An 18,805-nucleotide genomic window follows, 5' to 3' on the forward strand; every position below is an offset into this window, starting at 1 on the left:
TTGTATCTTTCTCTTCCCAATGCTCCACAGACTTTCAAAACTTTGCTATTTGATGTTGCTTCTATCAGGTATGATCCACATTTTGAGTTCGAACTTGGATTAAAGTTTACTAGCTTGAGACACACAGTGTTACTGAAAATGTATATGCATACACCAAAGGACAATGCATATGCATATATGCATAAAATGCATATAAAACTTTTAAATGCATATATACATCTCACCTATGCATTGTAAAATGCATGTGCTAATTAATGATATTTTTAAAAATGTATCCTAAGTTTTAAATAGGCGAGTTTAAAGGACTAATGGCATTTATCGCTACATAAGCATTTAAATAAATTTTACACATTAAAACATGCTCTTCTGGACATCTTTAAATACTTAGTACCCCTGTCTCAAAGTGAGCCTACTTTTCAAATTAGTCTAAAAATGGATGATAATATTAGATTTTCTTATTCTTAACTGGAATCCTAATCTTGACTTCTCTTTTGTATCTACTAAGTGTGAAGAATTAATGACTTTGGTTAGAAAAATGCACCAAGTATTTTCAGGGATTTTGAAAATAGTATAATCCAAGTGAACTTCTTGTGTCCACAGCAAGGTGAAAATGCAAACAAGACTCCCCATATTGTCTCCCCACATGAGCACAACATATCCTAAAATTGCTAATAAATCTTTACAGAAGAACTTGATATCCAAGGAAACAGCCTTGAATGCTGTAAAAGCTTGGGAACATGTTTTTAAACACAATCCTAGTAAGAGTCTGCATTGAGAAGTGTGAAAGAGGTGACTCTGTGGTCACTTCATGGAGCATAGCATAAGGATTGTATTTTTTGTGGCTTACCAGCTCTTCTGCTGTGTAAGAGCTTTTTGTATTCACAGTTGGACATAAAGAAAAATCCTTACCTGTGCCATGTAAATAACTCTGGTGATCTCTCTTCCATTCACTATGTCAGGTTCCAGTATCCAAGCACTTGGCAAAATCTCCCCTCTCACTGCTTCTTTACAAGGCTGAGGCATGGATGCATCATAGACAGACTGAATAGCCAGGACAGACAAGTTCTCCTGCACATGACAAGGTGTAAAGATGACAATTTGAAAAAATTTATGAATATAGCAATGTTTTCTTTGTTTGCCATGAGGCATATTTCTCACATTGCTTACTTCACACAAAAAATTACTAGTCTCTTCTCTTAAATATGTTTTTGTCAAAATCCTGTGTGTTTGCAACCAGAATATACTGTGTGACACTTGTGTTACTGTCTGATGGGCCTTGGTTGGGAATTGTCGTTCACAAGAGGGTCTTACAAGTAATTCACTTGTGTGATACTGGCATGGCTTTCCTTTCTGCTACACTGGCACTTCTGCAGATATGAAGATTGACCTCTTTCTCTCCTTTATCCTTGAACCAGGATATCTGAACAACTCCTCTGTGCTGCAGACAGAATGTTCACTTTACCTCTTTGGCTTCTACAGTAATGCAGCAGAAATCCCGGGGCTGCTTTAGGTAACATAGGGAGGTATCAGTCACTAAATATACTGGGGAAAAAAAAATAAGGAAGGGGAATTAGACTTTGACAACTTCAACTTGTCACAATTTTCCCCACCCCTTACATGGAGATACATATTTTATTTTGACTTGCTGCCTGGGAGCAGAACTCTAGTTCATATGCTGTAATATATATTTAAAATGTTTTTTCAAGCCACTTCAGGTTTATCTTTGCTTTCCAACCACTGTCTCTAGCTGCACGTCACAGCAAGATGTGTTTCATATCAGCATTGGAAAACTCTTGCAAAGCTGAAGCTCCCATATTAAATACCGAAATTGTTTATTTACACCTGAAGAAATGGAAAAAGATGTCTTTAACTTTCTTCCTGGCTGCCTACATCCAGATGGTGCTGGTGATTGTCATCTGCTGTCTGTGTGAGGATACTCACCCAGGTGAATGTGGCTGGTTACCTTCTTGTGTATTCGAGCTGTATTGATAGAGCTGTCATAGAGGTGCCTTTTGCCAGGATCTCTCACCAGTCCCCACACATAGGGAAGAGGTCTTTCTATCACTCCTGCTCCCAGAAATCCATGCCTTGTTGCTGAAGGGAAGACTTTGTAGTACACCTGCACCTCTTTTTCTGTACACTGATATCTGTCAAAGGCAAACAAAAGGTATTTGCCCACAAGAGGGCCAAGTACAGAGAAAGGCCTCCCCTTACACCGACCTGCCATCAACTTACTTCCACCCAGCTGCTGCTTGGCATGTGTAGAGGTTCCTCAGGTTGTGAGAACATGCTGCCATTACCTTAGAAAACAATGACAAATGACACCAGCTTCACTCAAACGTTCCAGCTAACACCCCACACTCTCTTCTGCACCCCATGGCTGCAGCCTGGCTCCCTTTTACCCATCCTTCAAAATTGTTCAGTGTGTGTATCTGTACCTGACAAATAGGTAACTGTTTGTGATGTAGAACAAGACTTGTCTCATCCATTTTTGCTACAGCTTCCAGAAGGAATAAGTGAAAACTCTGTTTTTACTTACCTCAGTGGTAGCATTAGCCAAGATGTGTTTGGATAAATCTTGGTATCCTTTTGTTGAAGAGGAGTTGACAGAAATAGTTAATCCATGAGTGAACCTACAGCTGGTGCCACTTGAAGGAAGAGGTGGCTGAATTCTGCTGGCTTCTGCAGGAAATAAAAAAGCCAGAGAGGGAATAAAAAAATTAAAATGTAACCCCACCACTGTTCTTAAATTGTAGGGACTTAAACTCTCCACTGAAGCCCCCAGTCCATGTGATCCTAATGAAGCAGTGATAAAATCCCTTGCCTAGACATTCTGTGTGTTGGTAATTACACTGCAGTTATATCTTGCAGTACTGAAGTTTTAACAGTTATTGCCACATGTAGGAAAATAAAATAAGGAAAAATAGACAGCTTAACTCTTGAGGCTCAAAATAAGAATTTGCTTTTACAATTCTATACTCATTGCAGATTTCGGCCACACACTCCTTGCTTCCTCCCTTCATTCAAAATATTAGCCTCATATTATCTCAAAAAGCTGTACTTTGATGTTACCACATCAAAAGACCAACTTCAGAGGAAGCAAATCACCATTTAATATTTAAAGAAATTCTAAGCAAGCTCTTGCTACTGGTTGGTGGTATTTTTCTGAAGTCATGTAAAGGTAGGGATGTCCTTGCAATATCCAGATTCAAATTAGATTTTGATTTGCATAAATGACAAATCTCATTAGGCTCTGGAATGCAACTCAAAAGTAGCAAATGTATGTTTTACTTACCAAAAGTTGAATCCTTATGCAATTGCTCTAATGTATAAAGCTGACTATTTCTAACAGCCGAGCGACCTCGTGTATCTCTTGAAACCAAAGTATTTCCAGAAGAAACCTGATTTAAGAAAGTGCAGACATGGGAGTGTTCATTTGAAGTGGGAAAAATAAATTGTGTTACATAGGCAGTGGAATAGTGGTAGCAAATCTGCCTTACAAGGCTGTAAGCTTCTCTTTATCATGAGGTAACCCCTTTGCCTTTCTCATACTATGAAATGATACTTTAACTTGGAAAATTTAGCAAAGTAAGTGTAAGGAAGTAGCATGGGTGCATACTGCAAAAGTGACTTCAGGAAAGTACATTTTCACACAAGTCAAGTCAATGCATGTACCATGGAGGGAGTCACTCAGAATATCAGATGCTATCAGATTTATCACAAGAAAAGATCTGCTGTTTCTAAAACATTTGACAGATCTCTGACAGTTACATAGGCAGCAGTAACTATCTGATTTTTCATCCATGAATTACAAAAAAACTCCCTGAAAAATAAGTGTCACTGTCCTTTGCAATTACATTACAAAATGCTCCCTCACCCCATGTCACCCTCCTATGTACTGGTAATGCAAACTTGTCCTGCTTCATAGCTGTGACAGAATTCAAATCATCTCTGTTCCAACACTCTGCCTCTGTGCTTGAAGCACCAGAGGGCATCAGTCTCACACAGCAGTGGCTTCTCACCTGCCCTTCCTGGCTGCTGAAGTTACTTGCAGTGTATGTGGCAGTATTACTGCTGTTGTAACCAGATGTTGGGCCAGAGGACAGGCTGAGGCTGGAGTCTGTACATAAAGTGCTTGTACTTGCAAGAGTCTTCAGTCTTGCTTCTTCCTGTAATAGGAATCACAGTATTGCAAACAAACAAACAAAGAAACAAATAAACCACAGCACTGAAAGTTGAAAGAGGAATCTAAAGAAATCCAGTTTCTTCCAAGAAGTTTTGACACAAACTTGCCATACAGAAAGCATTAAATAAGCAAGTTTGTTTGAAAGCCTAGGCTCATATAAACCATAGAGTGAATGATTTGTAAAACTTGGCAGTCTGGGAAAATGCAGCTTTTGCTGTTTTCTTCACATATAAGAGTTCAGACATATAAGAGTTCATATAATGCTAGGATGCTTTTAAGAGGAAGTAGTTTTATAAAAAGATGTCTTTTCAGTCCCATTTGTTGCTCTTTGTCTACTTCTCAAGCCCCTGACTTAACTTGCTGGTCCAAATACAGCTGTTAAAGACTGAAGAATTTATTTTACCAATGCAGCTACTCAATGCTAGAAGACCAAGTAAAAATTACATACAAAGAAAACCCTGAGAACTTCAAGACTATGTGTACTTTCAATATAATGCTCACCTTCTGTAACTGAAAAAATATTTGTTCCCGTATCCGCCTTTTTTCTTGCTCTGCTCTCTCCCTAAGTTTGTCCCTAGCTCTTGCAATTTCAGTTTTGGTTTCCTCTCGTGCCCTCTGATAGTCTCGGAGCAACAGTTCAATGTCTGAAGGGTGCTGAACACTTCTCCTTTTTGGTTCTTGAGCTCTGTAAGGATGGACAAGTAAGGGGAAGCACACATAATTACTTGAAATACCATGAGAAAATTGTATTTCAATTTAGAACAGGAAAACCTGCCAGAAAAGCAATTAAATCCCACCACATCAGCCTCCAAAAAGCTTTTCTTTGTTCACTAAAGGCTAAGTAGACATAAGCACTGGAAAATTACTCAGATTGCAAGTCCAGTTTACTACTGAGATTACTACAGTGGTTTCTAAATCAGGTCTCCATATGATATAAGGTTATGACTTTGGCATATCACATACAAGATTATTGTGTTGGGAAAATAACTGTCTCCTGACCACAAAGGAAGCAAAGCATTTAGGGAATATGGTGGGAATGAGAAACTGAAATTCTAAATAGTGAACTGTTGCAGACCTTTTCTGATATTTAAAATGAAACTGAACTCTGTGGCTTTTAAGTTAGTGAAGGAGTGGTTCCAGTCAGGACAGGGTTAATTTTGCTGGGAGGGGGCTTGGCCAGGACACAAAGGTTATTCTGTACCACCTCACATCATTGCTGGTGGTGGGGGCATTGGTGGTGGGGGAAAGGCATCCTTCTGGGCAGAAGGGGTTCCTTCCAGCTGAGATGTGGCAGAGGGAGCCATCCCATATTGTCTATCGTCAGGGACTTTCAGTTTGAATAATTTCTTTTCTTACATCTTTTGTTATTAATGCTGTTGCTGTTACTGTTCTTTTTCTTATCTCATTGGTGTTTCAGCAAATTGTTCTTATCTCAACCCATGATCTTTACCTTTTGTACCTCCAGTTGGAGGGGAAGGGGAAGCAGCACTGATTTTAGCAGAAGTACTAAATTGGAGAATACCATTCCTAAATCACAGCAAGACTGGTCTCTAATCAGTCCAGAGAGAATACTTGGCTATCTCCATCCATTACACACATATAATAAATTAGACACTTGTTATATACTGAAATAAAACTAGACCCAAGATTTTAATGAATGTTTTCTAAAATCAGGCATGTGTTTTTCCTGAAAGCATTTTCTATCCCAAAGGTAAATGCACCCCCACTGAGAAGAATTCTGCCCCTGAAGTCTCAGATGCCAGCAAGAACCATTAATGTGCACCCGTTGTGAGCACTGTTAATGAGCATCAGGCCTGAAGAGAGGTTTCCAAGGCCCTACCTGGTGTTTTCCACCACATCTCTTCTCAGCTGTTGCAGATATTCTCGGCGTCTGCTGGGCAGGTCTAGATCCCTCTGACTTGTATCCAGAGTCTGGGACAGACTCAAATGCTTTTGGGGGCTCAGGCTTCGGCTTCTTTGGTACCTTTGTAGCCTTTTTACTCTTTCCTTCCTCAGAGCTTCAATAGTTTTCATGTGTCTGTTAGGGAAACGTGATTAGAGTGACAAAATGCACCCTGCAGAGATACATTTTCTGATTTTTTAAAGCACTTAAATATTAGGTAGACTTTTAATGTAAAAATTTTATAGGAGTCTTTGTCTAGATGCTGGGAGATGATGTAGAAATTCTAAAATGCCACTGCTTTTCTGACAGCAGGAAATGTAGAAGAGGTTTGTGATTACTGCTGGTAATGGCTGAGAGGCAAATTGAGGATGAAGACTAATGTAGCTGCTTCAAAATTTTTGTTGCAACACAGTCACCAGGATCAAGTATCTTTTTTTTTTTAATTTATTTTGCATATTTATGGGGGGGTTTAAAATTTTTTGGGTTTATTCATACAGCAGCATTTATTCACAGAAGCATGAATGGGATATTTCCATAAATAGGATGTATCAATTATTTTTACATTGCAATAAATCAATTAAATATATTCCCATATCACCAGGTACACCATGATAACTCTCATGGCTGCTAGAAATTTTAAGAGTGAGGTAAGACTAGATTTGAATTATACCAAATACTTTTCCCTGTTTTCTTGGAGTAACCCCAAAATTTTGGGGTTCCTAAATGCATTGCTTAACAGTTTTTAAAATAAGCCTGATAGTGTATCTCTTCACATATACTTCACTCAGTGTGACTAAATGATTATGTGCTCATTACTAAATGCTATTTAAGCTGCATGAAGTGTATTAAAAATACTTAAAACAATACTACATAAAGTAATTTACCTTTCATAAAGTTGCTGCTTCACTGGAATTGTCCCTGGCTCATCTGCAGCTCCTCTCTGAAGGACCCTCAGCAGGGCATCTGTTTCCCCAATGCCATAATTGAGCTTTGCTTCAGTCAGTTCCACTGTGAGGGGATGCTGATGCAGATCCAGGTGAATGCTAGACATGATCTGGGCACGCTCTCTCTGAAGTCTCTTGATCTCTCTGCTCCTGCTGTCACAAGACTGGTGATTCCCTTCCACTTCTGTTGATCGTGTGCTTCTAGGCTTCTTTTCCGCCTGACCTCTTAAGTCGGCCACGCTGCCGCTCAAGCCGAGTAACAAAGGAGGAGGGCTGCTCTTAACACCACACCAGTTGCTGAATTTATTGTGTATGGGTAAGTCACGGAGACTGTAGCTCCGAGGCCTGTATGGCTTTGCAAAAGTAGAGCTCTTGCTGAGAGGGATTTCAGTGTCACACTCGCTTCCAGTGACAGAATCTGTACTGTCATCTCGGAAGGAAGTCTGCACGTCGCTCACATCAGAGAAGAGGGGAGGGCAGCTGTCCTCATTCTTCCAGAAGAAATCATGAAATTGTACAGAAGATGCTTCTACCAGAGGTTCTGAGGATGTGGCAGCATTTATCTTACTTGAACAAGTGGCATTAATTTTTTGATTAAAAAGTGAGTCAGCATTTGGAGAAGAGTAGTTATGAATCAAAGCAGTATCAGAATTCCCAGAGTACTTTTCGTGCCTGATTCCACCTGAAGAACCTCTTCCACCCCTTGTAACATACATACAATGAAGGGAATGTGCCACTGAACCCTGGTCTCTGACATCACCTGTTACAACTTCACTGTGGCCTGACACCTCCAACATACTGCTGGAGTGATACAGCTGCTCCGCACAAATGGTAGTGTGGGTGTCAACCCTGACTCTATGCTGTTGTTCCAAGTCTTTTGAACCATCCTGTCCTAAAAGTTCTTTGGCTGCTTTCTTATCTGAGAAAGTGCCAGATTTCTTTCTTATGCTTTTGTGTTCTCTAGAGGTGCTTGATTCACTGTCTGTTTCTGTCTGTGAAAAATTGTCCACATAATGTTGCATGCTGAACTGTGGACCTGCCCTCAGCTTTCTCTTGGTGTGAAGGGGACTTGAAGCAACACTGGAATATCCAAGAGGTTCCTTAGTAGGGCAGACAGACTTGCTAAGAGCAGTCTGGCTGCTGGGACTAGCGCTAAGAGTAAGAATAGGGGAAGAGGCCCTATCGACCAGTAGGGTATTTTTGTACCAAAATTTTCTTTCAGCTGGAGTCTCTGTTTCATTGACACTTCTTTTATCCTGAGTGTAAAACGTTGGAGATTGAGAGGTACTATTAGTAGGGCTGCTAACTACAGTGCATGAAGAACCATCTTGCCCTGAACTTGGCAAAGATGGTGTGAGAGGTGAAACTCTGGTACTAGCAAAAGCAACATTCTGCTGTGCATTTAGTGATGTTTTTTGAAAATGTAAGATAGGGGTGGAAGTTTTGGGTAAACAAGGCAGATGCATAAAGGAGTCTTCCAAAATGCTGTCAAGACTGTCATGGAAATCAGAATTGCCCAAGTTTTTCATCCCTGTTTGTTCATGTGTTCTTTCTTCAAGAGTGGGTGTTTCCTCTTTCCTTTTGGCAATCTCTCCCACTGTATCTGCACCAATTTCTTTCCAATCAACATTTACTGCCTGAGCTGCCCTCAATTCTTTTTCCATTTTTGCCTCTAGCAGTTTTTCTTCATGTTTGCTTTGAGGTTTTTCCAAAATCTCAGTCTGAGTGCCTACATCTGCTGTAGTCTGGGTACAGCTATCTGACTTAATAGCCTTTACAGCACCTTCAGTTCTTTTTTGGTTGATTTTGGCATTCTGCTCACTGTCTATAATAGTCTGTTGGGAAAGGTTTCCCAGCAGCTCAGAAGTGTTCTGAAGAAGCTGTGAAAGATGCATGGACAGGTTTTGCATGCTTGTCCAAGAAGAAGGTTGATGAAATAAATCTCTGTTTGTTTCCTCCTTTTTTGCAGAAATATCTGTATAGCTTCTCTGATGTCTTCTCTGCCTTTTATACCTTCCTGTAGTTGCTGTTTGTGTTCCTTGCTCACATGTAATCCCTGGTGGTTTTTTGGAAGGTTTTTCAGACTCTGAAGGATACAATAGTACAATTTCATCAACCTGTATTGAAGAGTTACCAGGTTGTGTGGAAGGATTCTCAAGTTCAGCAGTGTTGTTTTCTGAGTTAGTCTCCAATGTTTCACTGGATATGTTGCTGTACTGTTTGGTAGTGTCACTCGAGTATGCTGATTGAAATTCTTGTCTGACACTGTCCCATTCTTGAAGACCTTCAATGCTACTCAAAGTGCTTGACAAAACTTTTGCTGTAGCATATGAACTTAGATGAGAACGAAAAGGAGAATTTTGAGAGTTCAATCCATTGTCTACACTGGAACATCTCATAACTTTACAATTTTCCCTATTCAAAGGAATTTGATTGCAAGAGACATCACTTGCACTTCCAAAAGCATACTGTTTCCAGCCAATCTTGCAGGCTCCATCTGGTTGCCATGGGTGAATGTATGGGTTGATATCACTTGATCTAAAATGCATCGCATCTTTATTATCTTGCAAAAATGAATCAGTTTCTGGCTGGTATCCAGCTTCTTCTCCTTCCCCTTCACTACACTGAGCTACAGAATTGCTCTTTGAATGGACATTTGCTTCTGCACACACAGAACTGCAAGCTGTGGGCAGTAAGGATGATGGAGATTGACTAGCACAGTCTTTCAAAGACTGGCTACTTTGGCTTCTTGCTGCTAAATTTTGTAAGTTTTTGGAATTGCAGTTTGCAAGTTTCTTAGTTTGTGCAATTTTTTGCTGAAATCTGGGTTTAGATTTAACTTGTAGAAAGTTTTTCAATTCTTTCTTTGAAAATCTTTCAATTTCACAAAGATCATCTTCAGTTGGTGATGGAGGCTCTACACTCATATTCAAATCTTGCAGTGATTTAGATGCAGAATATAACAAAGGATCTGCCTTAGATGAAGCTTCCAAAGTATATTCTGTATCAGAGAAAACAGCAATAGCTGGAGCTGATACTCTGTGACTTCGTAAATAAGGTCTCATTTCACTTTGTTTACAGCCCTTTGTACTCCGTGTGGTAGAATATGATTTTTTGCTCCTGAATTGCACCAATTTGGATTCTTGAAGAGTTAAATCATGGTTTTCTGGCAAAAACTTTATGGAGGTTGTTTCATTAGTTTTTACAGAAAAATTGAGTCTTTCCGATTTCAGGGTATTATTCCTCATTGTAGTGTCTCCCATTGTTGAACAAGTGTTTGCCTCGGCATCAGCACTATCAATGCTCGAACATATATTATTTTTGCAAAGTAAAATCTCTTTTCCACCATCTGTATTTGTTCTATCTGGCCCCTGTTCTATCCGTGCACCTGCAGGCACATACTGATCCTGCAGATCTGCAGGGTTTCTTTCAAAACCCAAGACAGTGTGATATGGTTGCCTGGGATCAGGGCTTCTGTATGTGGGATATGCTTGACCAAATGAATTGCAGGTGTATTCAGGATCCACTTGAACATCTCTTGGATACAGATTTTCCAACATTGTAACTTCTGAGCCTGTTAATTCATTTGGAGAATTTGAGGATAGATTAGTTTGCTTTTCAGCAGGTTCTCTACTTAACGTTTTTCTCTGTTCTGTCTTTACTGCAAAATGTTCAGCCTCAATATTTGCATGCAGTTCTTCCTTACTTCTGTTAAGTGTATTTCTCATTTGTCCCTCTTTAATAAGAACTGCCCTTCTAGGGCAATTACCATCCCAAATTGGTAATGGTGGTAGTAAAAGAGAACTATCATTTGGTATTTTCTCTATGTGTTTGTTGCAAGCTTCTTGTGGTGGAACTTCATTCCAATGATGCTGATCAATTTCTGTATCACTGTCAGGTTTTTTATTATTATTTCCATATGCAGGTTCCCCATCTACAGCAGAATTTTTATATGAAGTAGAGTCTATGTCTGAGACTGGAAAATGCCTGTTTTCTTTTGCAAGAGAAAGTAAAATACTTCCTGAAGCATATATTGGCTCATCGAATACCACAGCTTTATCAGACTGAGTGTCTTGTATTTGCAAAACAGCAAACGGAGGCTGTTTCAATATATTTGAATGTGAAGTATCACATGTGCTAGTTTCACCATGGCCTATATCTGCAGTTGAAGGAAATTCTGAAAATGCTGTTAAGGCTGGGTAATTGACTCTTGCTAATGATTGGAGAAAATCTCCTTCTTTTACAGAGTACACATCTGCAGAATTGCAGGACACTTTCTCAGTCGAACAACTGTCCTGAAGTGAGTCCTCAAGCTGACTAAATACTAGAGATTTTGAGTTCCCAAGTAAAGATGTGCTAAAAGCACTGAAGTTCTTGGAGCTTTGAAATGGTGTCTTAGGTGAAGTGTCCTCTGCAGAGTGTGATGGAAGGGACTTTGATTCATTACAGCCAGTCTGTCCTTGGCTCTGGAAAGTGAGCAGACCCGATTCTGGTACAGTCACACTATTAGTGTTACTGCAGTGTTCTGAGAACTCATGAATTTTATCTTCTTTTATGTCACCACAATTCTGGAAATAACCTTGAACAATTTTCTCCTTTTGCTCTGTTCCCACAACTTTTTCAGGGAGTTTATTACTCTGACCATATGTGGTCTCTGCAACTGCAGAATTATTTTCCTTTTCGTCTCCTTTTTGAGAAACACCAGGAAAAGTTACAGATACACTCAAATCTGTTGATTCACTTTCAAAGTACTTTGTTTCTTCAGAGAGAACAGTATCATTTTTACCTTTGTCTCCACTGCTGACAATTAAACTATCTGCAGATGAAGCTGGACAATTCAGAAGACCAGGAGAATATTCAGAAGTGCCCAAGTTCCTATTATAATTTAGAAAGTCTTTACTATAATGTGGATTTTCCTTCGGAGATTTCTTCAGGCCTTCTGAAAGAGAGGGGGCCTTCTCAGGAGCAGCGTTGCCTGATTGCTCTACACAGCACTCTTCAGAAGCTTCATGTTCCTGGTTTTCTGTGGGCTCATGCTGATATCCAGCTACACCAGGAAACTCGGCATTTTCACATTTACTGTTTGCTGTAGGATAGCTTGCACTTAAAAATGTCTTCTCATCATGCAGTGATGAACCCCCCAAGTGAGGTACTTTCTGAGTCGTATTAATATTCTGAAATATTTTTTGGGTAGTGCTTTCTAGTAAAGAATGGGTTTTTCCCACCCCTGTATCTTCCATCACTTCTTTCTCTGAGGAAGACAGCAGGTTTGAAGTATCCAACACTAGTGAATCAGGCACAATGGTATCCTTTACATCTTGACCTGTATCTTCTATGGAATTAAGACAGTCTTTTAATAATTCATTAACCATTAAATCCATACTGTGTTCTTCATAAACATTATTAATATCCTGTACTATATCTTCAGAAGAATCTAATTTTTCCAAGAAAAATGAGCTTCCTTTGGCCCTTTGCTGAAGTACAACAGCTCCAGACTCAAGACCACCTGCACTGTAGGGAGTGAAAGAGCAGTTCTCAGTGGCAGGTTGTGCAGATATGGCATAATCAGGTCCATTTTTAAATACAAAGGATTCTTCCTCCTGCCTCTGCTGCATGGTCCTGGTTTGCAGAAGAGCTACACTCTCACTTGATATTTTACCTGGAAGATGTTTGTCTTCTCCCATTTTCTTGGCTGTAACAGATGTACCAACACCGATCTCACTCTCCATTAATGTTTTGTAGTAAGGCAGAACAGGTCCAGTTCCAAGACTGCTGTCAGATGGTTTTGTACATCCTCTCAGTGCAGTGGGAACATCTTGAACAAGATGGGAATCATCACTTCCTCCAAGATATAAAGGCTGATTTACAGACTGGCATGGGGAATCTTGAAGTTCTTGGGTTTTTTCTGTACATTTCTGTGATGCTGGTGGATTTTGTTGCTTGCTAATGTCTTCATTATTTCCAGAAAAGCTGGTAGACACACACTGGCTTTCTCTTGATATTTCATTTAATCTGCTGTTATCACCTGTCATTTGGTAGCTGCCTTTGTTTTCAGGGAAGAGTTCATCCGGGTTTTGTAAAAAGATCAGTTCTATCTCCTCCGTGCTTTCTACACATATCTGCTTTTGTTTGTCTGCTTTGGTAATTTCTACTAACTTCATCAATTGTGCTGTCTCTTCCTCAGCTCTGGAGCCTACTTGATCCAATTCACAAATGTCAAAACTTTTTCTAACAATACCTACATTCAAGTTTTCTGAAGTGCAATGCTCAGGAGATTGTACAGAGCAAGTCATACACGTATGTCTGTCGAGACTGGTAAATTTTTGTTCAGTTTTGTATTGGTCAATATCAGCAGTATCTTCAACTGAATATTCACATGCATCAACTATATTTCCTATCTCTGTAGCAGTGTCCACTGAGTCACCATCCTCACTCATTTCAGTAGGGTCATGGTATCTTGAATCATCCTCTAACAGTATATTTGGTTCTACTTCAGAAGCCATCAGGTACCTTTCAGGGATCTTAAATTGATCTAAAATTTCTTCTTTGTCCCCTCTGTCACAATACATTTGATACAGAGCTGGAGACTGTTCATTGAAATAAACATTTTCATCTGTGCATATATCTTCTTGCTTCATAATAACCAGCTCCTCAGTGTTTGTCATGATAATTTGTTCTTCATTCCCAGTCACTTCACATTCATTAACCTTGTCTTCCTGGGGCAAACAGTCTGATACACAATGCTCAATTATATTGTTAGAATTTATTTGTCCTTCATTTTCAAGTTTTGCTGGAATATTTTCTTGCTTCCTTGGGATTGATACTGTTTCAGCTACATTCTCTGATGTTCCATTCATCTGTAAAAGCCCTTTGCGAGTATCAAGGAATCCCAAAGTATTCTGAATAATATCTGTTGTGTGGGAACACACAGCTGAAGAAGTGGTTTTGGGAGCAACAGAAAGCTCTGTTGAATAAATACCTATTTCTATTTTCTCACTTATTTCTTTTTGGCAAAAGCTGCTTGTTTCAAGTTGGCTGCCAGAATGCACAAGTGCTTTTGGTTCCTGAGTATGTTCTGCTCCTGTGCCAGCTTCCTGCAGTTCATCTTTGTGCAGTTCTTCATGTGTTAGGCACAGGTTTGTATTGAACTCACAGTGAACTTCACCAGCTGCGGTATCAGTAGGTTTCTTTGGATTCTGAGTTAGACCAATGTCTTTAAAATCCTTTTTACTGTCTTCAGTTACACTTTGGACTTTGGCTACTATTCTGTCAGGTAAACTTTCAGTGTGTCTGGATTTAATTTCCAATGCACTTTTTTCTAAGTTGCTTGCATTATTGATTGATTTTGTTATTTCCTTATCTGTGGCTGTCCCTGCATTCTGATAAGGAGTCATGGATTCTTTATTTCTATATGAACTCTCCTCTTGAGAAATGGCAGCTGATGCATTTGTGTTACATTCAGATACCCTTCCCAACTCTGAATTTGCATCATATTCAGCATGAAAGTCCACTGGGCAATCACTTTCGAAAAATGCTTCTTCCTCTTCTCTAGATTCAAGTAAAGATTTGTTCTGTGTTTCTGTTTCCAAGAGAACAGAGGCATCAAATTCTGCAGAAGTGTCAGTTGTCTTGTGTGTAGTGTTTTTCTGTCCTGTTGATTTTGAAGAGCATGTTGGGCAGAGGCAGCCAGAATGTACATCAGAACAACTTTTTGTGACACTGACTTCCACAGTAAGATTAGATGTAGCATCACAATCTCCTTTCACTATTGTGACATGCTCCAATAGTTTATCATAATTTTCGGTCTCACATGCACTTTGAAAAAAATTAGCTTTTGTTGAAACTTTGTAAAATAGGCTTGAATTAGATTCTGGGAGAAAATCATTTGTATTCTCACAAATTGCAGCAGGAAAGGACTTGGTGTTTTTCCCATTTACATTCAGTAGGAAATAATTTACTTCATTTACGGCTAGGTTTTCATATTTGGATGAAAATTCTTTCTGAACTACAGCCTGAGAATTCAATACATTGTGTTCTTTGCTTTCACTGTTTTCTTCTCTTATGTTATCAGTGCATAATGTAGAATTTTCTGAAATTTGCTGGGATAAACAACTCGCCCGACTGTCTGCTAGAGCACATTCAGGGGAATAATCCTTTGAATCAGGTTTGTGTTTGAATTCATAATGATTTAGTGAAGACAGATCTTCACCCTTTGATATGTATTCTTCATGATCTCTGAGCAAAGGCACTTCTGGCACAATGTCTGCCAAACTATCTGTGCTTATTTCCATACAGATTCTCTCTTTCTGAGACATCTCTATTGGTGTTGCAGACTGGTCATAGCTTGCACTGGCAGCAACAACTAGAGGGTGACACTGATATGTTGTCTTTTGTGAGGAAAAATCTGTCTCTGCTGTTACTTCTGCAAGTATTTGCTCATGATCTGTTTCTTGCATTGTTTCCAGGTTACTCTCCCCAGACCTGGCGGGTTCTTCTCTATCAGCTGACTCTGCTCCTTGCCCAGCCAGCATCTGAAGCTTGTAACTGCTCACCGGAGGGCAGCTCTTGTTTGTTAAGTCACTGAGGAAGAAACCTTCATCACAACATGTTGGTATTTTTTGTACTGGAAAAATCTGCCCACAGTTTCCAAATTGGATGTGTTTTACTGCAGATGTCTGTGTTAAGGTCATATTATGAGCAAGTCCCATAGAACACTCAGCAGCAGGTTCGCTGACAGATGCATTTCCACTGCCTGAATCTGTCACACTTGATTTTATTATCAAATTATTGTAGTCATTGTCAAACTCATCTTTTGAAAAAGTTTGGAATAAGTCATCTTCTAAATCTGCATCTACACAGCCATTCCTTTGCTCCACAATTTGCACAGGCAACACAGAGATAAAAGGTGGCTTTTTCAGAGTGTGATCTTTTGGCAACTCTGGATGAGTTGTCGTGACAGAGTTCTCTTTCTTAGATACCAGTGACAAGCAGTCTGCACTGGAGGTGCTTTCCATACAGTTGAATGTTTGTGCACATTTGGTATCAGACCTGTAAGTAGAGAATTCACCCAGTTGTTCTTGTTCAGGATGGTGTGACCTTGACTGTTCATAATAATCATGCTCTGCTGAAATAGGAACAAAAGACGAACTTGATCCTACTGAGCTAGCAAATGAGGACTTTACATTTGGAGATTCCAAGGAAGAATTTTCATTAGAGTTTGTCCATCCCTTAAAAATTTTATTTAATGATCTGCTCTCAGAAGTCCTGCTTGCAGTTGTTGTTTCAGGTAAAGGTACTTCCAATGTGTCAGAGGAGAAAACTGGGTTTATTTGGATTACGTGATGTGGACTGTGAGTAATGCTGTGAATCTGCTTAGAGCCAGAAACAAAAGACACCTCAGCAGCTGACTGCTTTAGATCATCTTTCTTTAGCCAAAGTTCTGGTTTGCTTGAAGAGCACGGACGAGCATCTTGAAATTCCAAGTTTTCATGGGAAGAAGATGCTGTTATTCTGGGGCTGCTGATGTCAACCTTTGAGTCACAGGAAGACCAGGCACCATTGGTAAGCAAAGGATTTCCACTTGCATAACACAGTCTTTTTTCAGGTGACCTTTCTTGTTCTACAAAGGAGATTTCTGTTCCCTTCAGCAACTGCTTGCAAGCAGTCTGTGGCTTGGAGTTCAAATAAAAGGAACTGCTCAGCTTCAGATCATAATTTGTCCCTTCTGTATGTCTGCCACAGGTCTTGGATTCATGGTCTTCCTCAATCTGTATAGATGGTGATTTAGGAGTTTGTAACTTCCAGAAAATCTCTGCTGGCATTTCATCAGATGAGTCAGATTTGGATTCTTCAACCAGATCTTCTGCTGGCATCTCTTCTCCATCAGCTAAGCTATCCAGAGAAAAGCTTCTTTCAGCCTTTCCCAGTCTTCTACGAGATGCATATGATTTCACCAAAGATGAAATATGGTTCTCGGTTCTGCTTTTGTAAAGCTTAGCTGGCTCATGAGGGGCCTTTAACTTGTGAAATTGGCTTGTATTTTGCTTTTTGGCTTTATTTTCCTTTTCTATCAGAGAGTCTTGTGACATTTGACTGTCATCACTCTCAGAATCTTCTGGGTTGGCAAGACATTTATTTCTGTCAAAATCTTCCCGTTTCAGTTTCTCTGGGAAAGCTTTTGCATAAGCACAGGAGAGCGAATCTACAGAATAGGAACTGTCAGTATCAGAAATCTCATTTTCATCATCCTCTTGCCAGTTCTCCAGCATATCTGTGGCTGTCTTGGGCATTCCAGCACTTAGCATCTCAGCACTGTGCCACCTTTTTTCAACGTAAGAGAGTGGTGTCTGTGAGTTCATCTTCGTGAGATTTCCTACTGATGTCGCTGTCATCAGAAATTCTTTCTCTTCTGCTGATGATTTCTCATGACTTGGCAAGGCTGAGTTGGCCTCTTTCCTCCAGTTCTTGACTGTTTGGTTTAGATCCACTGATGGTTGGTTTCCATACACTGTTTTCTTCATTTGTTTAGTAAAGTTTTCTGGAGAAGGCCTGTGGCCTTTTCCATTGATATCCATTCTAATCTTTTTATTGGATACCTGAGCTCTAGTTTGTGCTACATTGCTGCTGGCAGGCTGACTTAAATCTCCTAGCACCTTTGATTTTGTCATTCTTCTCCCTGTAATAAAGGTTTTAGGCTCACCTTTCTCCTTAAAAAGACCAGGAGAGGAACCTTTAGAGGTCTGGTTTTGAGATCCAGCTTGCCCTGGGCTGTCATCCAACTTTTCAATTTTTTTATAATTTTTAATGCTATAAGCCATGATAGCTGAATCATTAGAGTATTTCTCTTCTCCTTTTTTATTTTCAATTGAAGATGTTTTTTGTTTTTCAGTTAGCTGCCTCTGGACTGAAAAGGAGATCTCCTTTTCATCATTAGGGTCATCACTCCCAGAACTGTCTTTACCACTTCTGTAAAGGTATTCTACAGGTGACAACCTCTCTGTTGTACTACCTTTACAGTATTGATCAATATTTGGTGAGGTAGATAACTTGGAGACTGACTCTCTCTTCGAAAAACAGCTGTGGAAGAAAACAAGAAATAAAGTCAAATCCTTGCTTGAATAATGTAGTTAACTTTCACCACAGTAACGTCTTGCAAAAAAAGAATAATAATTTATAAAGCAACAATCTTAATGCCTCTCAAAATCCAATTCTAGCAGGGAATAAAAAAATAAAATTCTGTGGCTAATTATAAAATTCCCTTGCTATCTGGAAAGATGCCCTGCACACAAATAAATAGCTCAATGCTATGAGGTATAGCTACATATTGAATCTCTGTAGGCTCAAGTAGCTGTAAATGTTAATTAAAAATAAAAGATAGTTCTAAGTCACAGAAATCCACTTAGCAGAGTTTAGCTATTTCTTGCTGTTGAAATAGCTAAGGACCATGCTGTGATAGACACTGTAGCATCCCAACATTTTAGCATTGCATGGAGATGTTTATTTAGCTTAAGAAAGGCTGACCAGTATAAAAGTCCTTTCCATAATCACCCCAAAGATACCAATATTCTGAAGAAGAGTTTGATGATAATCAAGATTAAATTGTGCAGAAATTAGTATTTACCAACAGTCTGAACAAGGCAACAACAAAAGCTAAGCTACTTCTAAAAAGCCTTCTCAAAGAGGTAAAAAGTGCAGAAAGGCTTGAGAGAGAAATGTAAAAAAGTGAGAAAGACCATGTCAAACAAATAAATAGGGAAAGTACTGAACAAACCC

At 39.4% G+C, this 18,805-nt stretch overlaps 1 protein-coding gene across 1 annotated transcript in view; it reads right to left on the reverse strand.

The window, feature by feature from the left end:
* Positions 1-18,805, reverse strand: part of STARD9 (StAR related lipid transfer domain containing 9) — a 97,374-nt gene that overhangs the window by 2,581 nt on the left and 75,988 nt on the right. Inside the window, 10 exon segments of the mRNA XM_053980684.1 lie at positions 910-1,068; positions 1,463-1,542; positions 1,942-2,147; positions 2,236-2,300; positions 2,540-2,682; positions 3,296-3,401; positions 4,023-4,169; positions 4,688-4,871; positions 6,027-6,224; positions 6,974-18,109. Coding sequence (XP_053836659.1) covers positions 910-1,068; positions 1,463-1,542; positions 1,942-2,147; positions 2,236-2,300; positions 2,540-2,682; positions 3,296-3,401; positions 4,023-4,169; positions 4,688-4,871; positions 6,027-6,224; positions 6,974-18,109 — 12,424 coding nt within the window.

This window comes from Vidua macroura, chromosome 6, assembly GCF_024509145.1.
Source record: "Vidua macroura isolate BioBank_ID:100142 chromosome 6, ASM2450914v1, whole genome shotgun sequence".
NCBI lineage: Eukaryota > Metazoa > Chordata > Aves > Passeriformes > Viduidae > Vidua > Vidua macroura.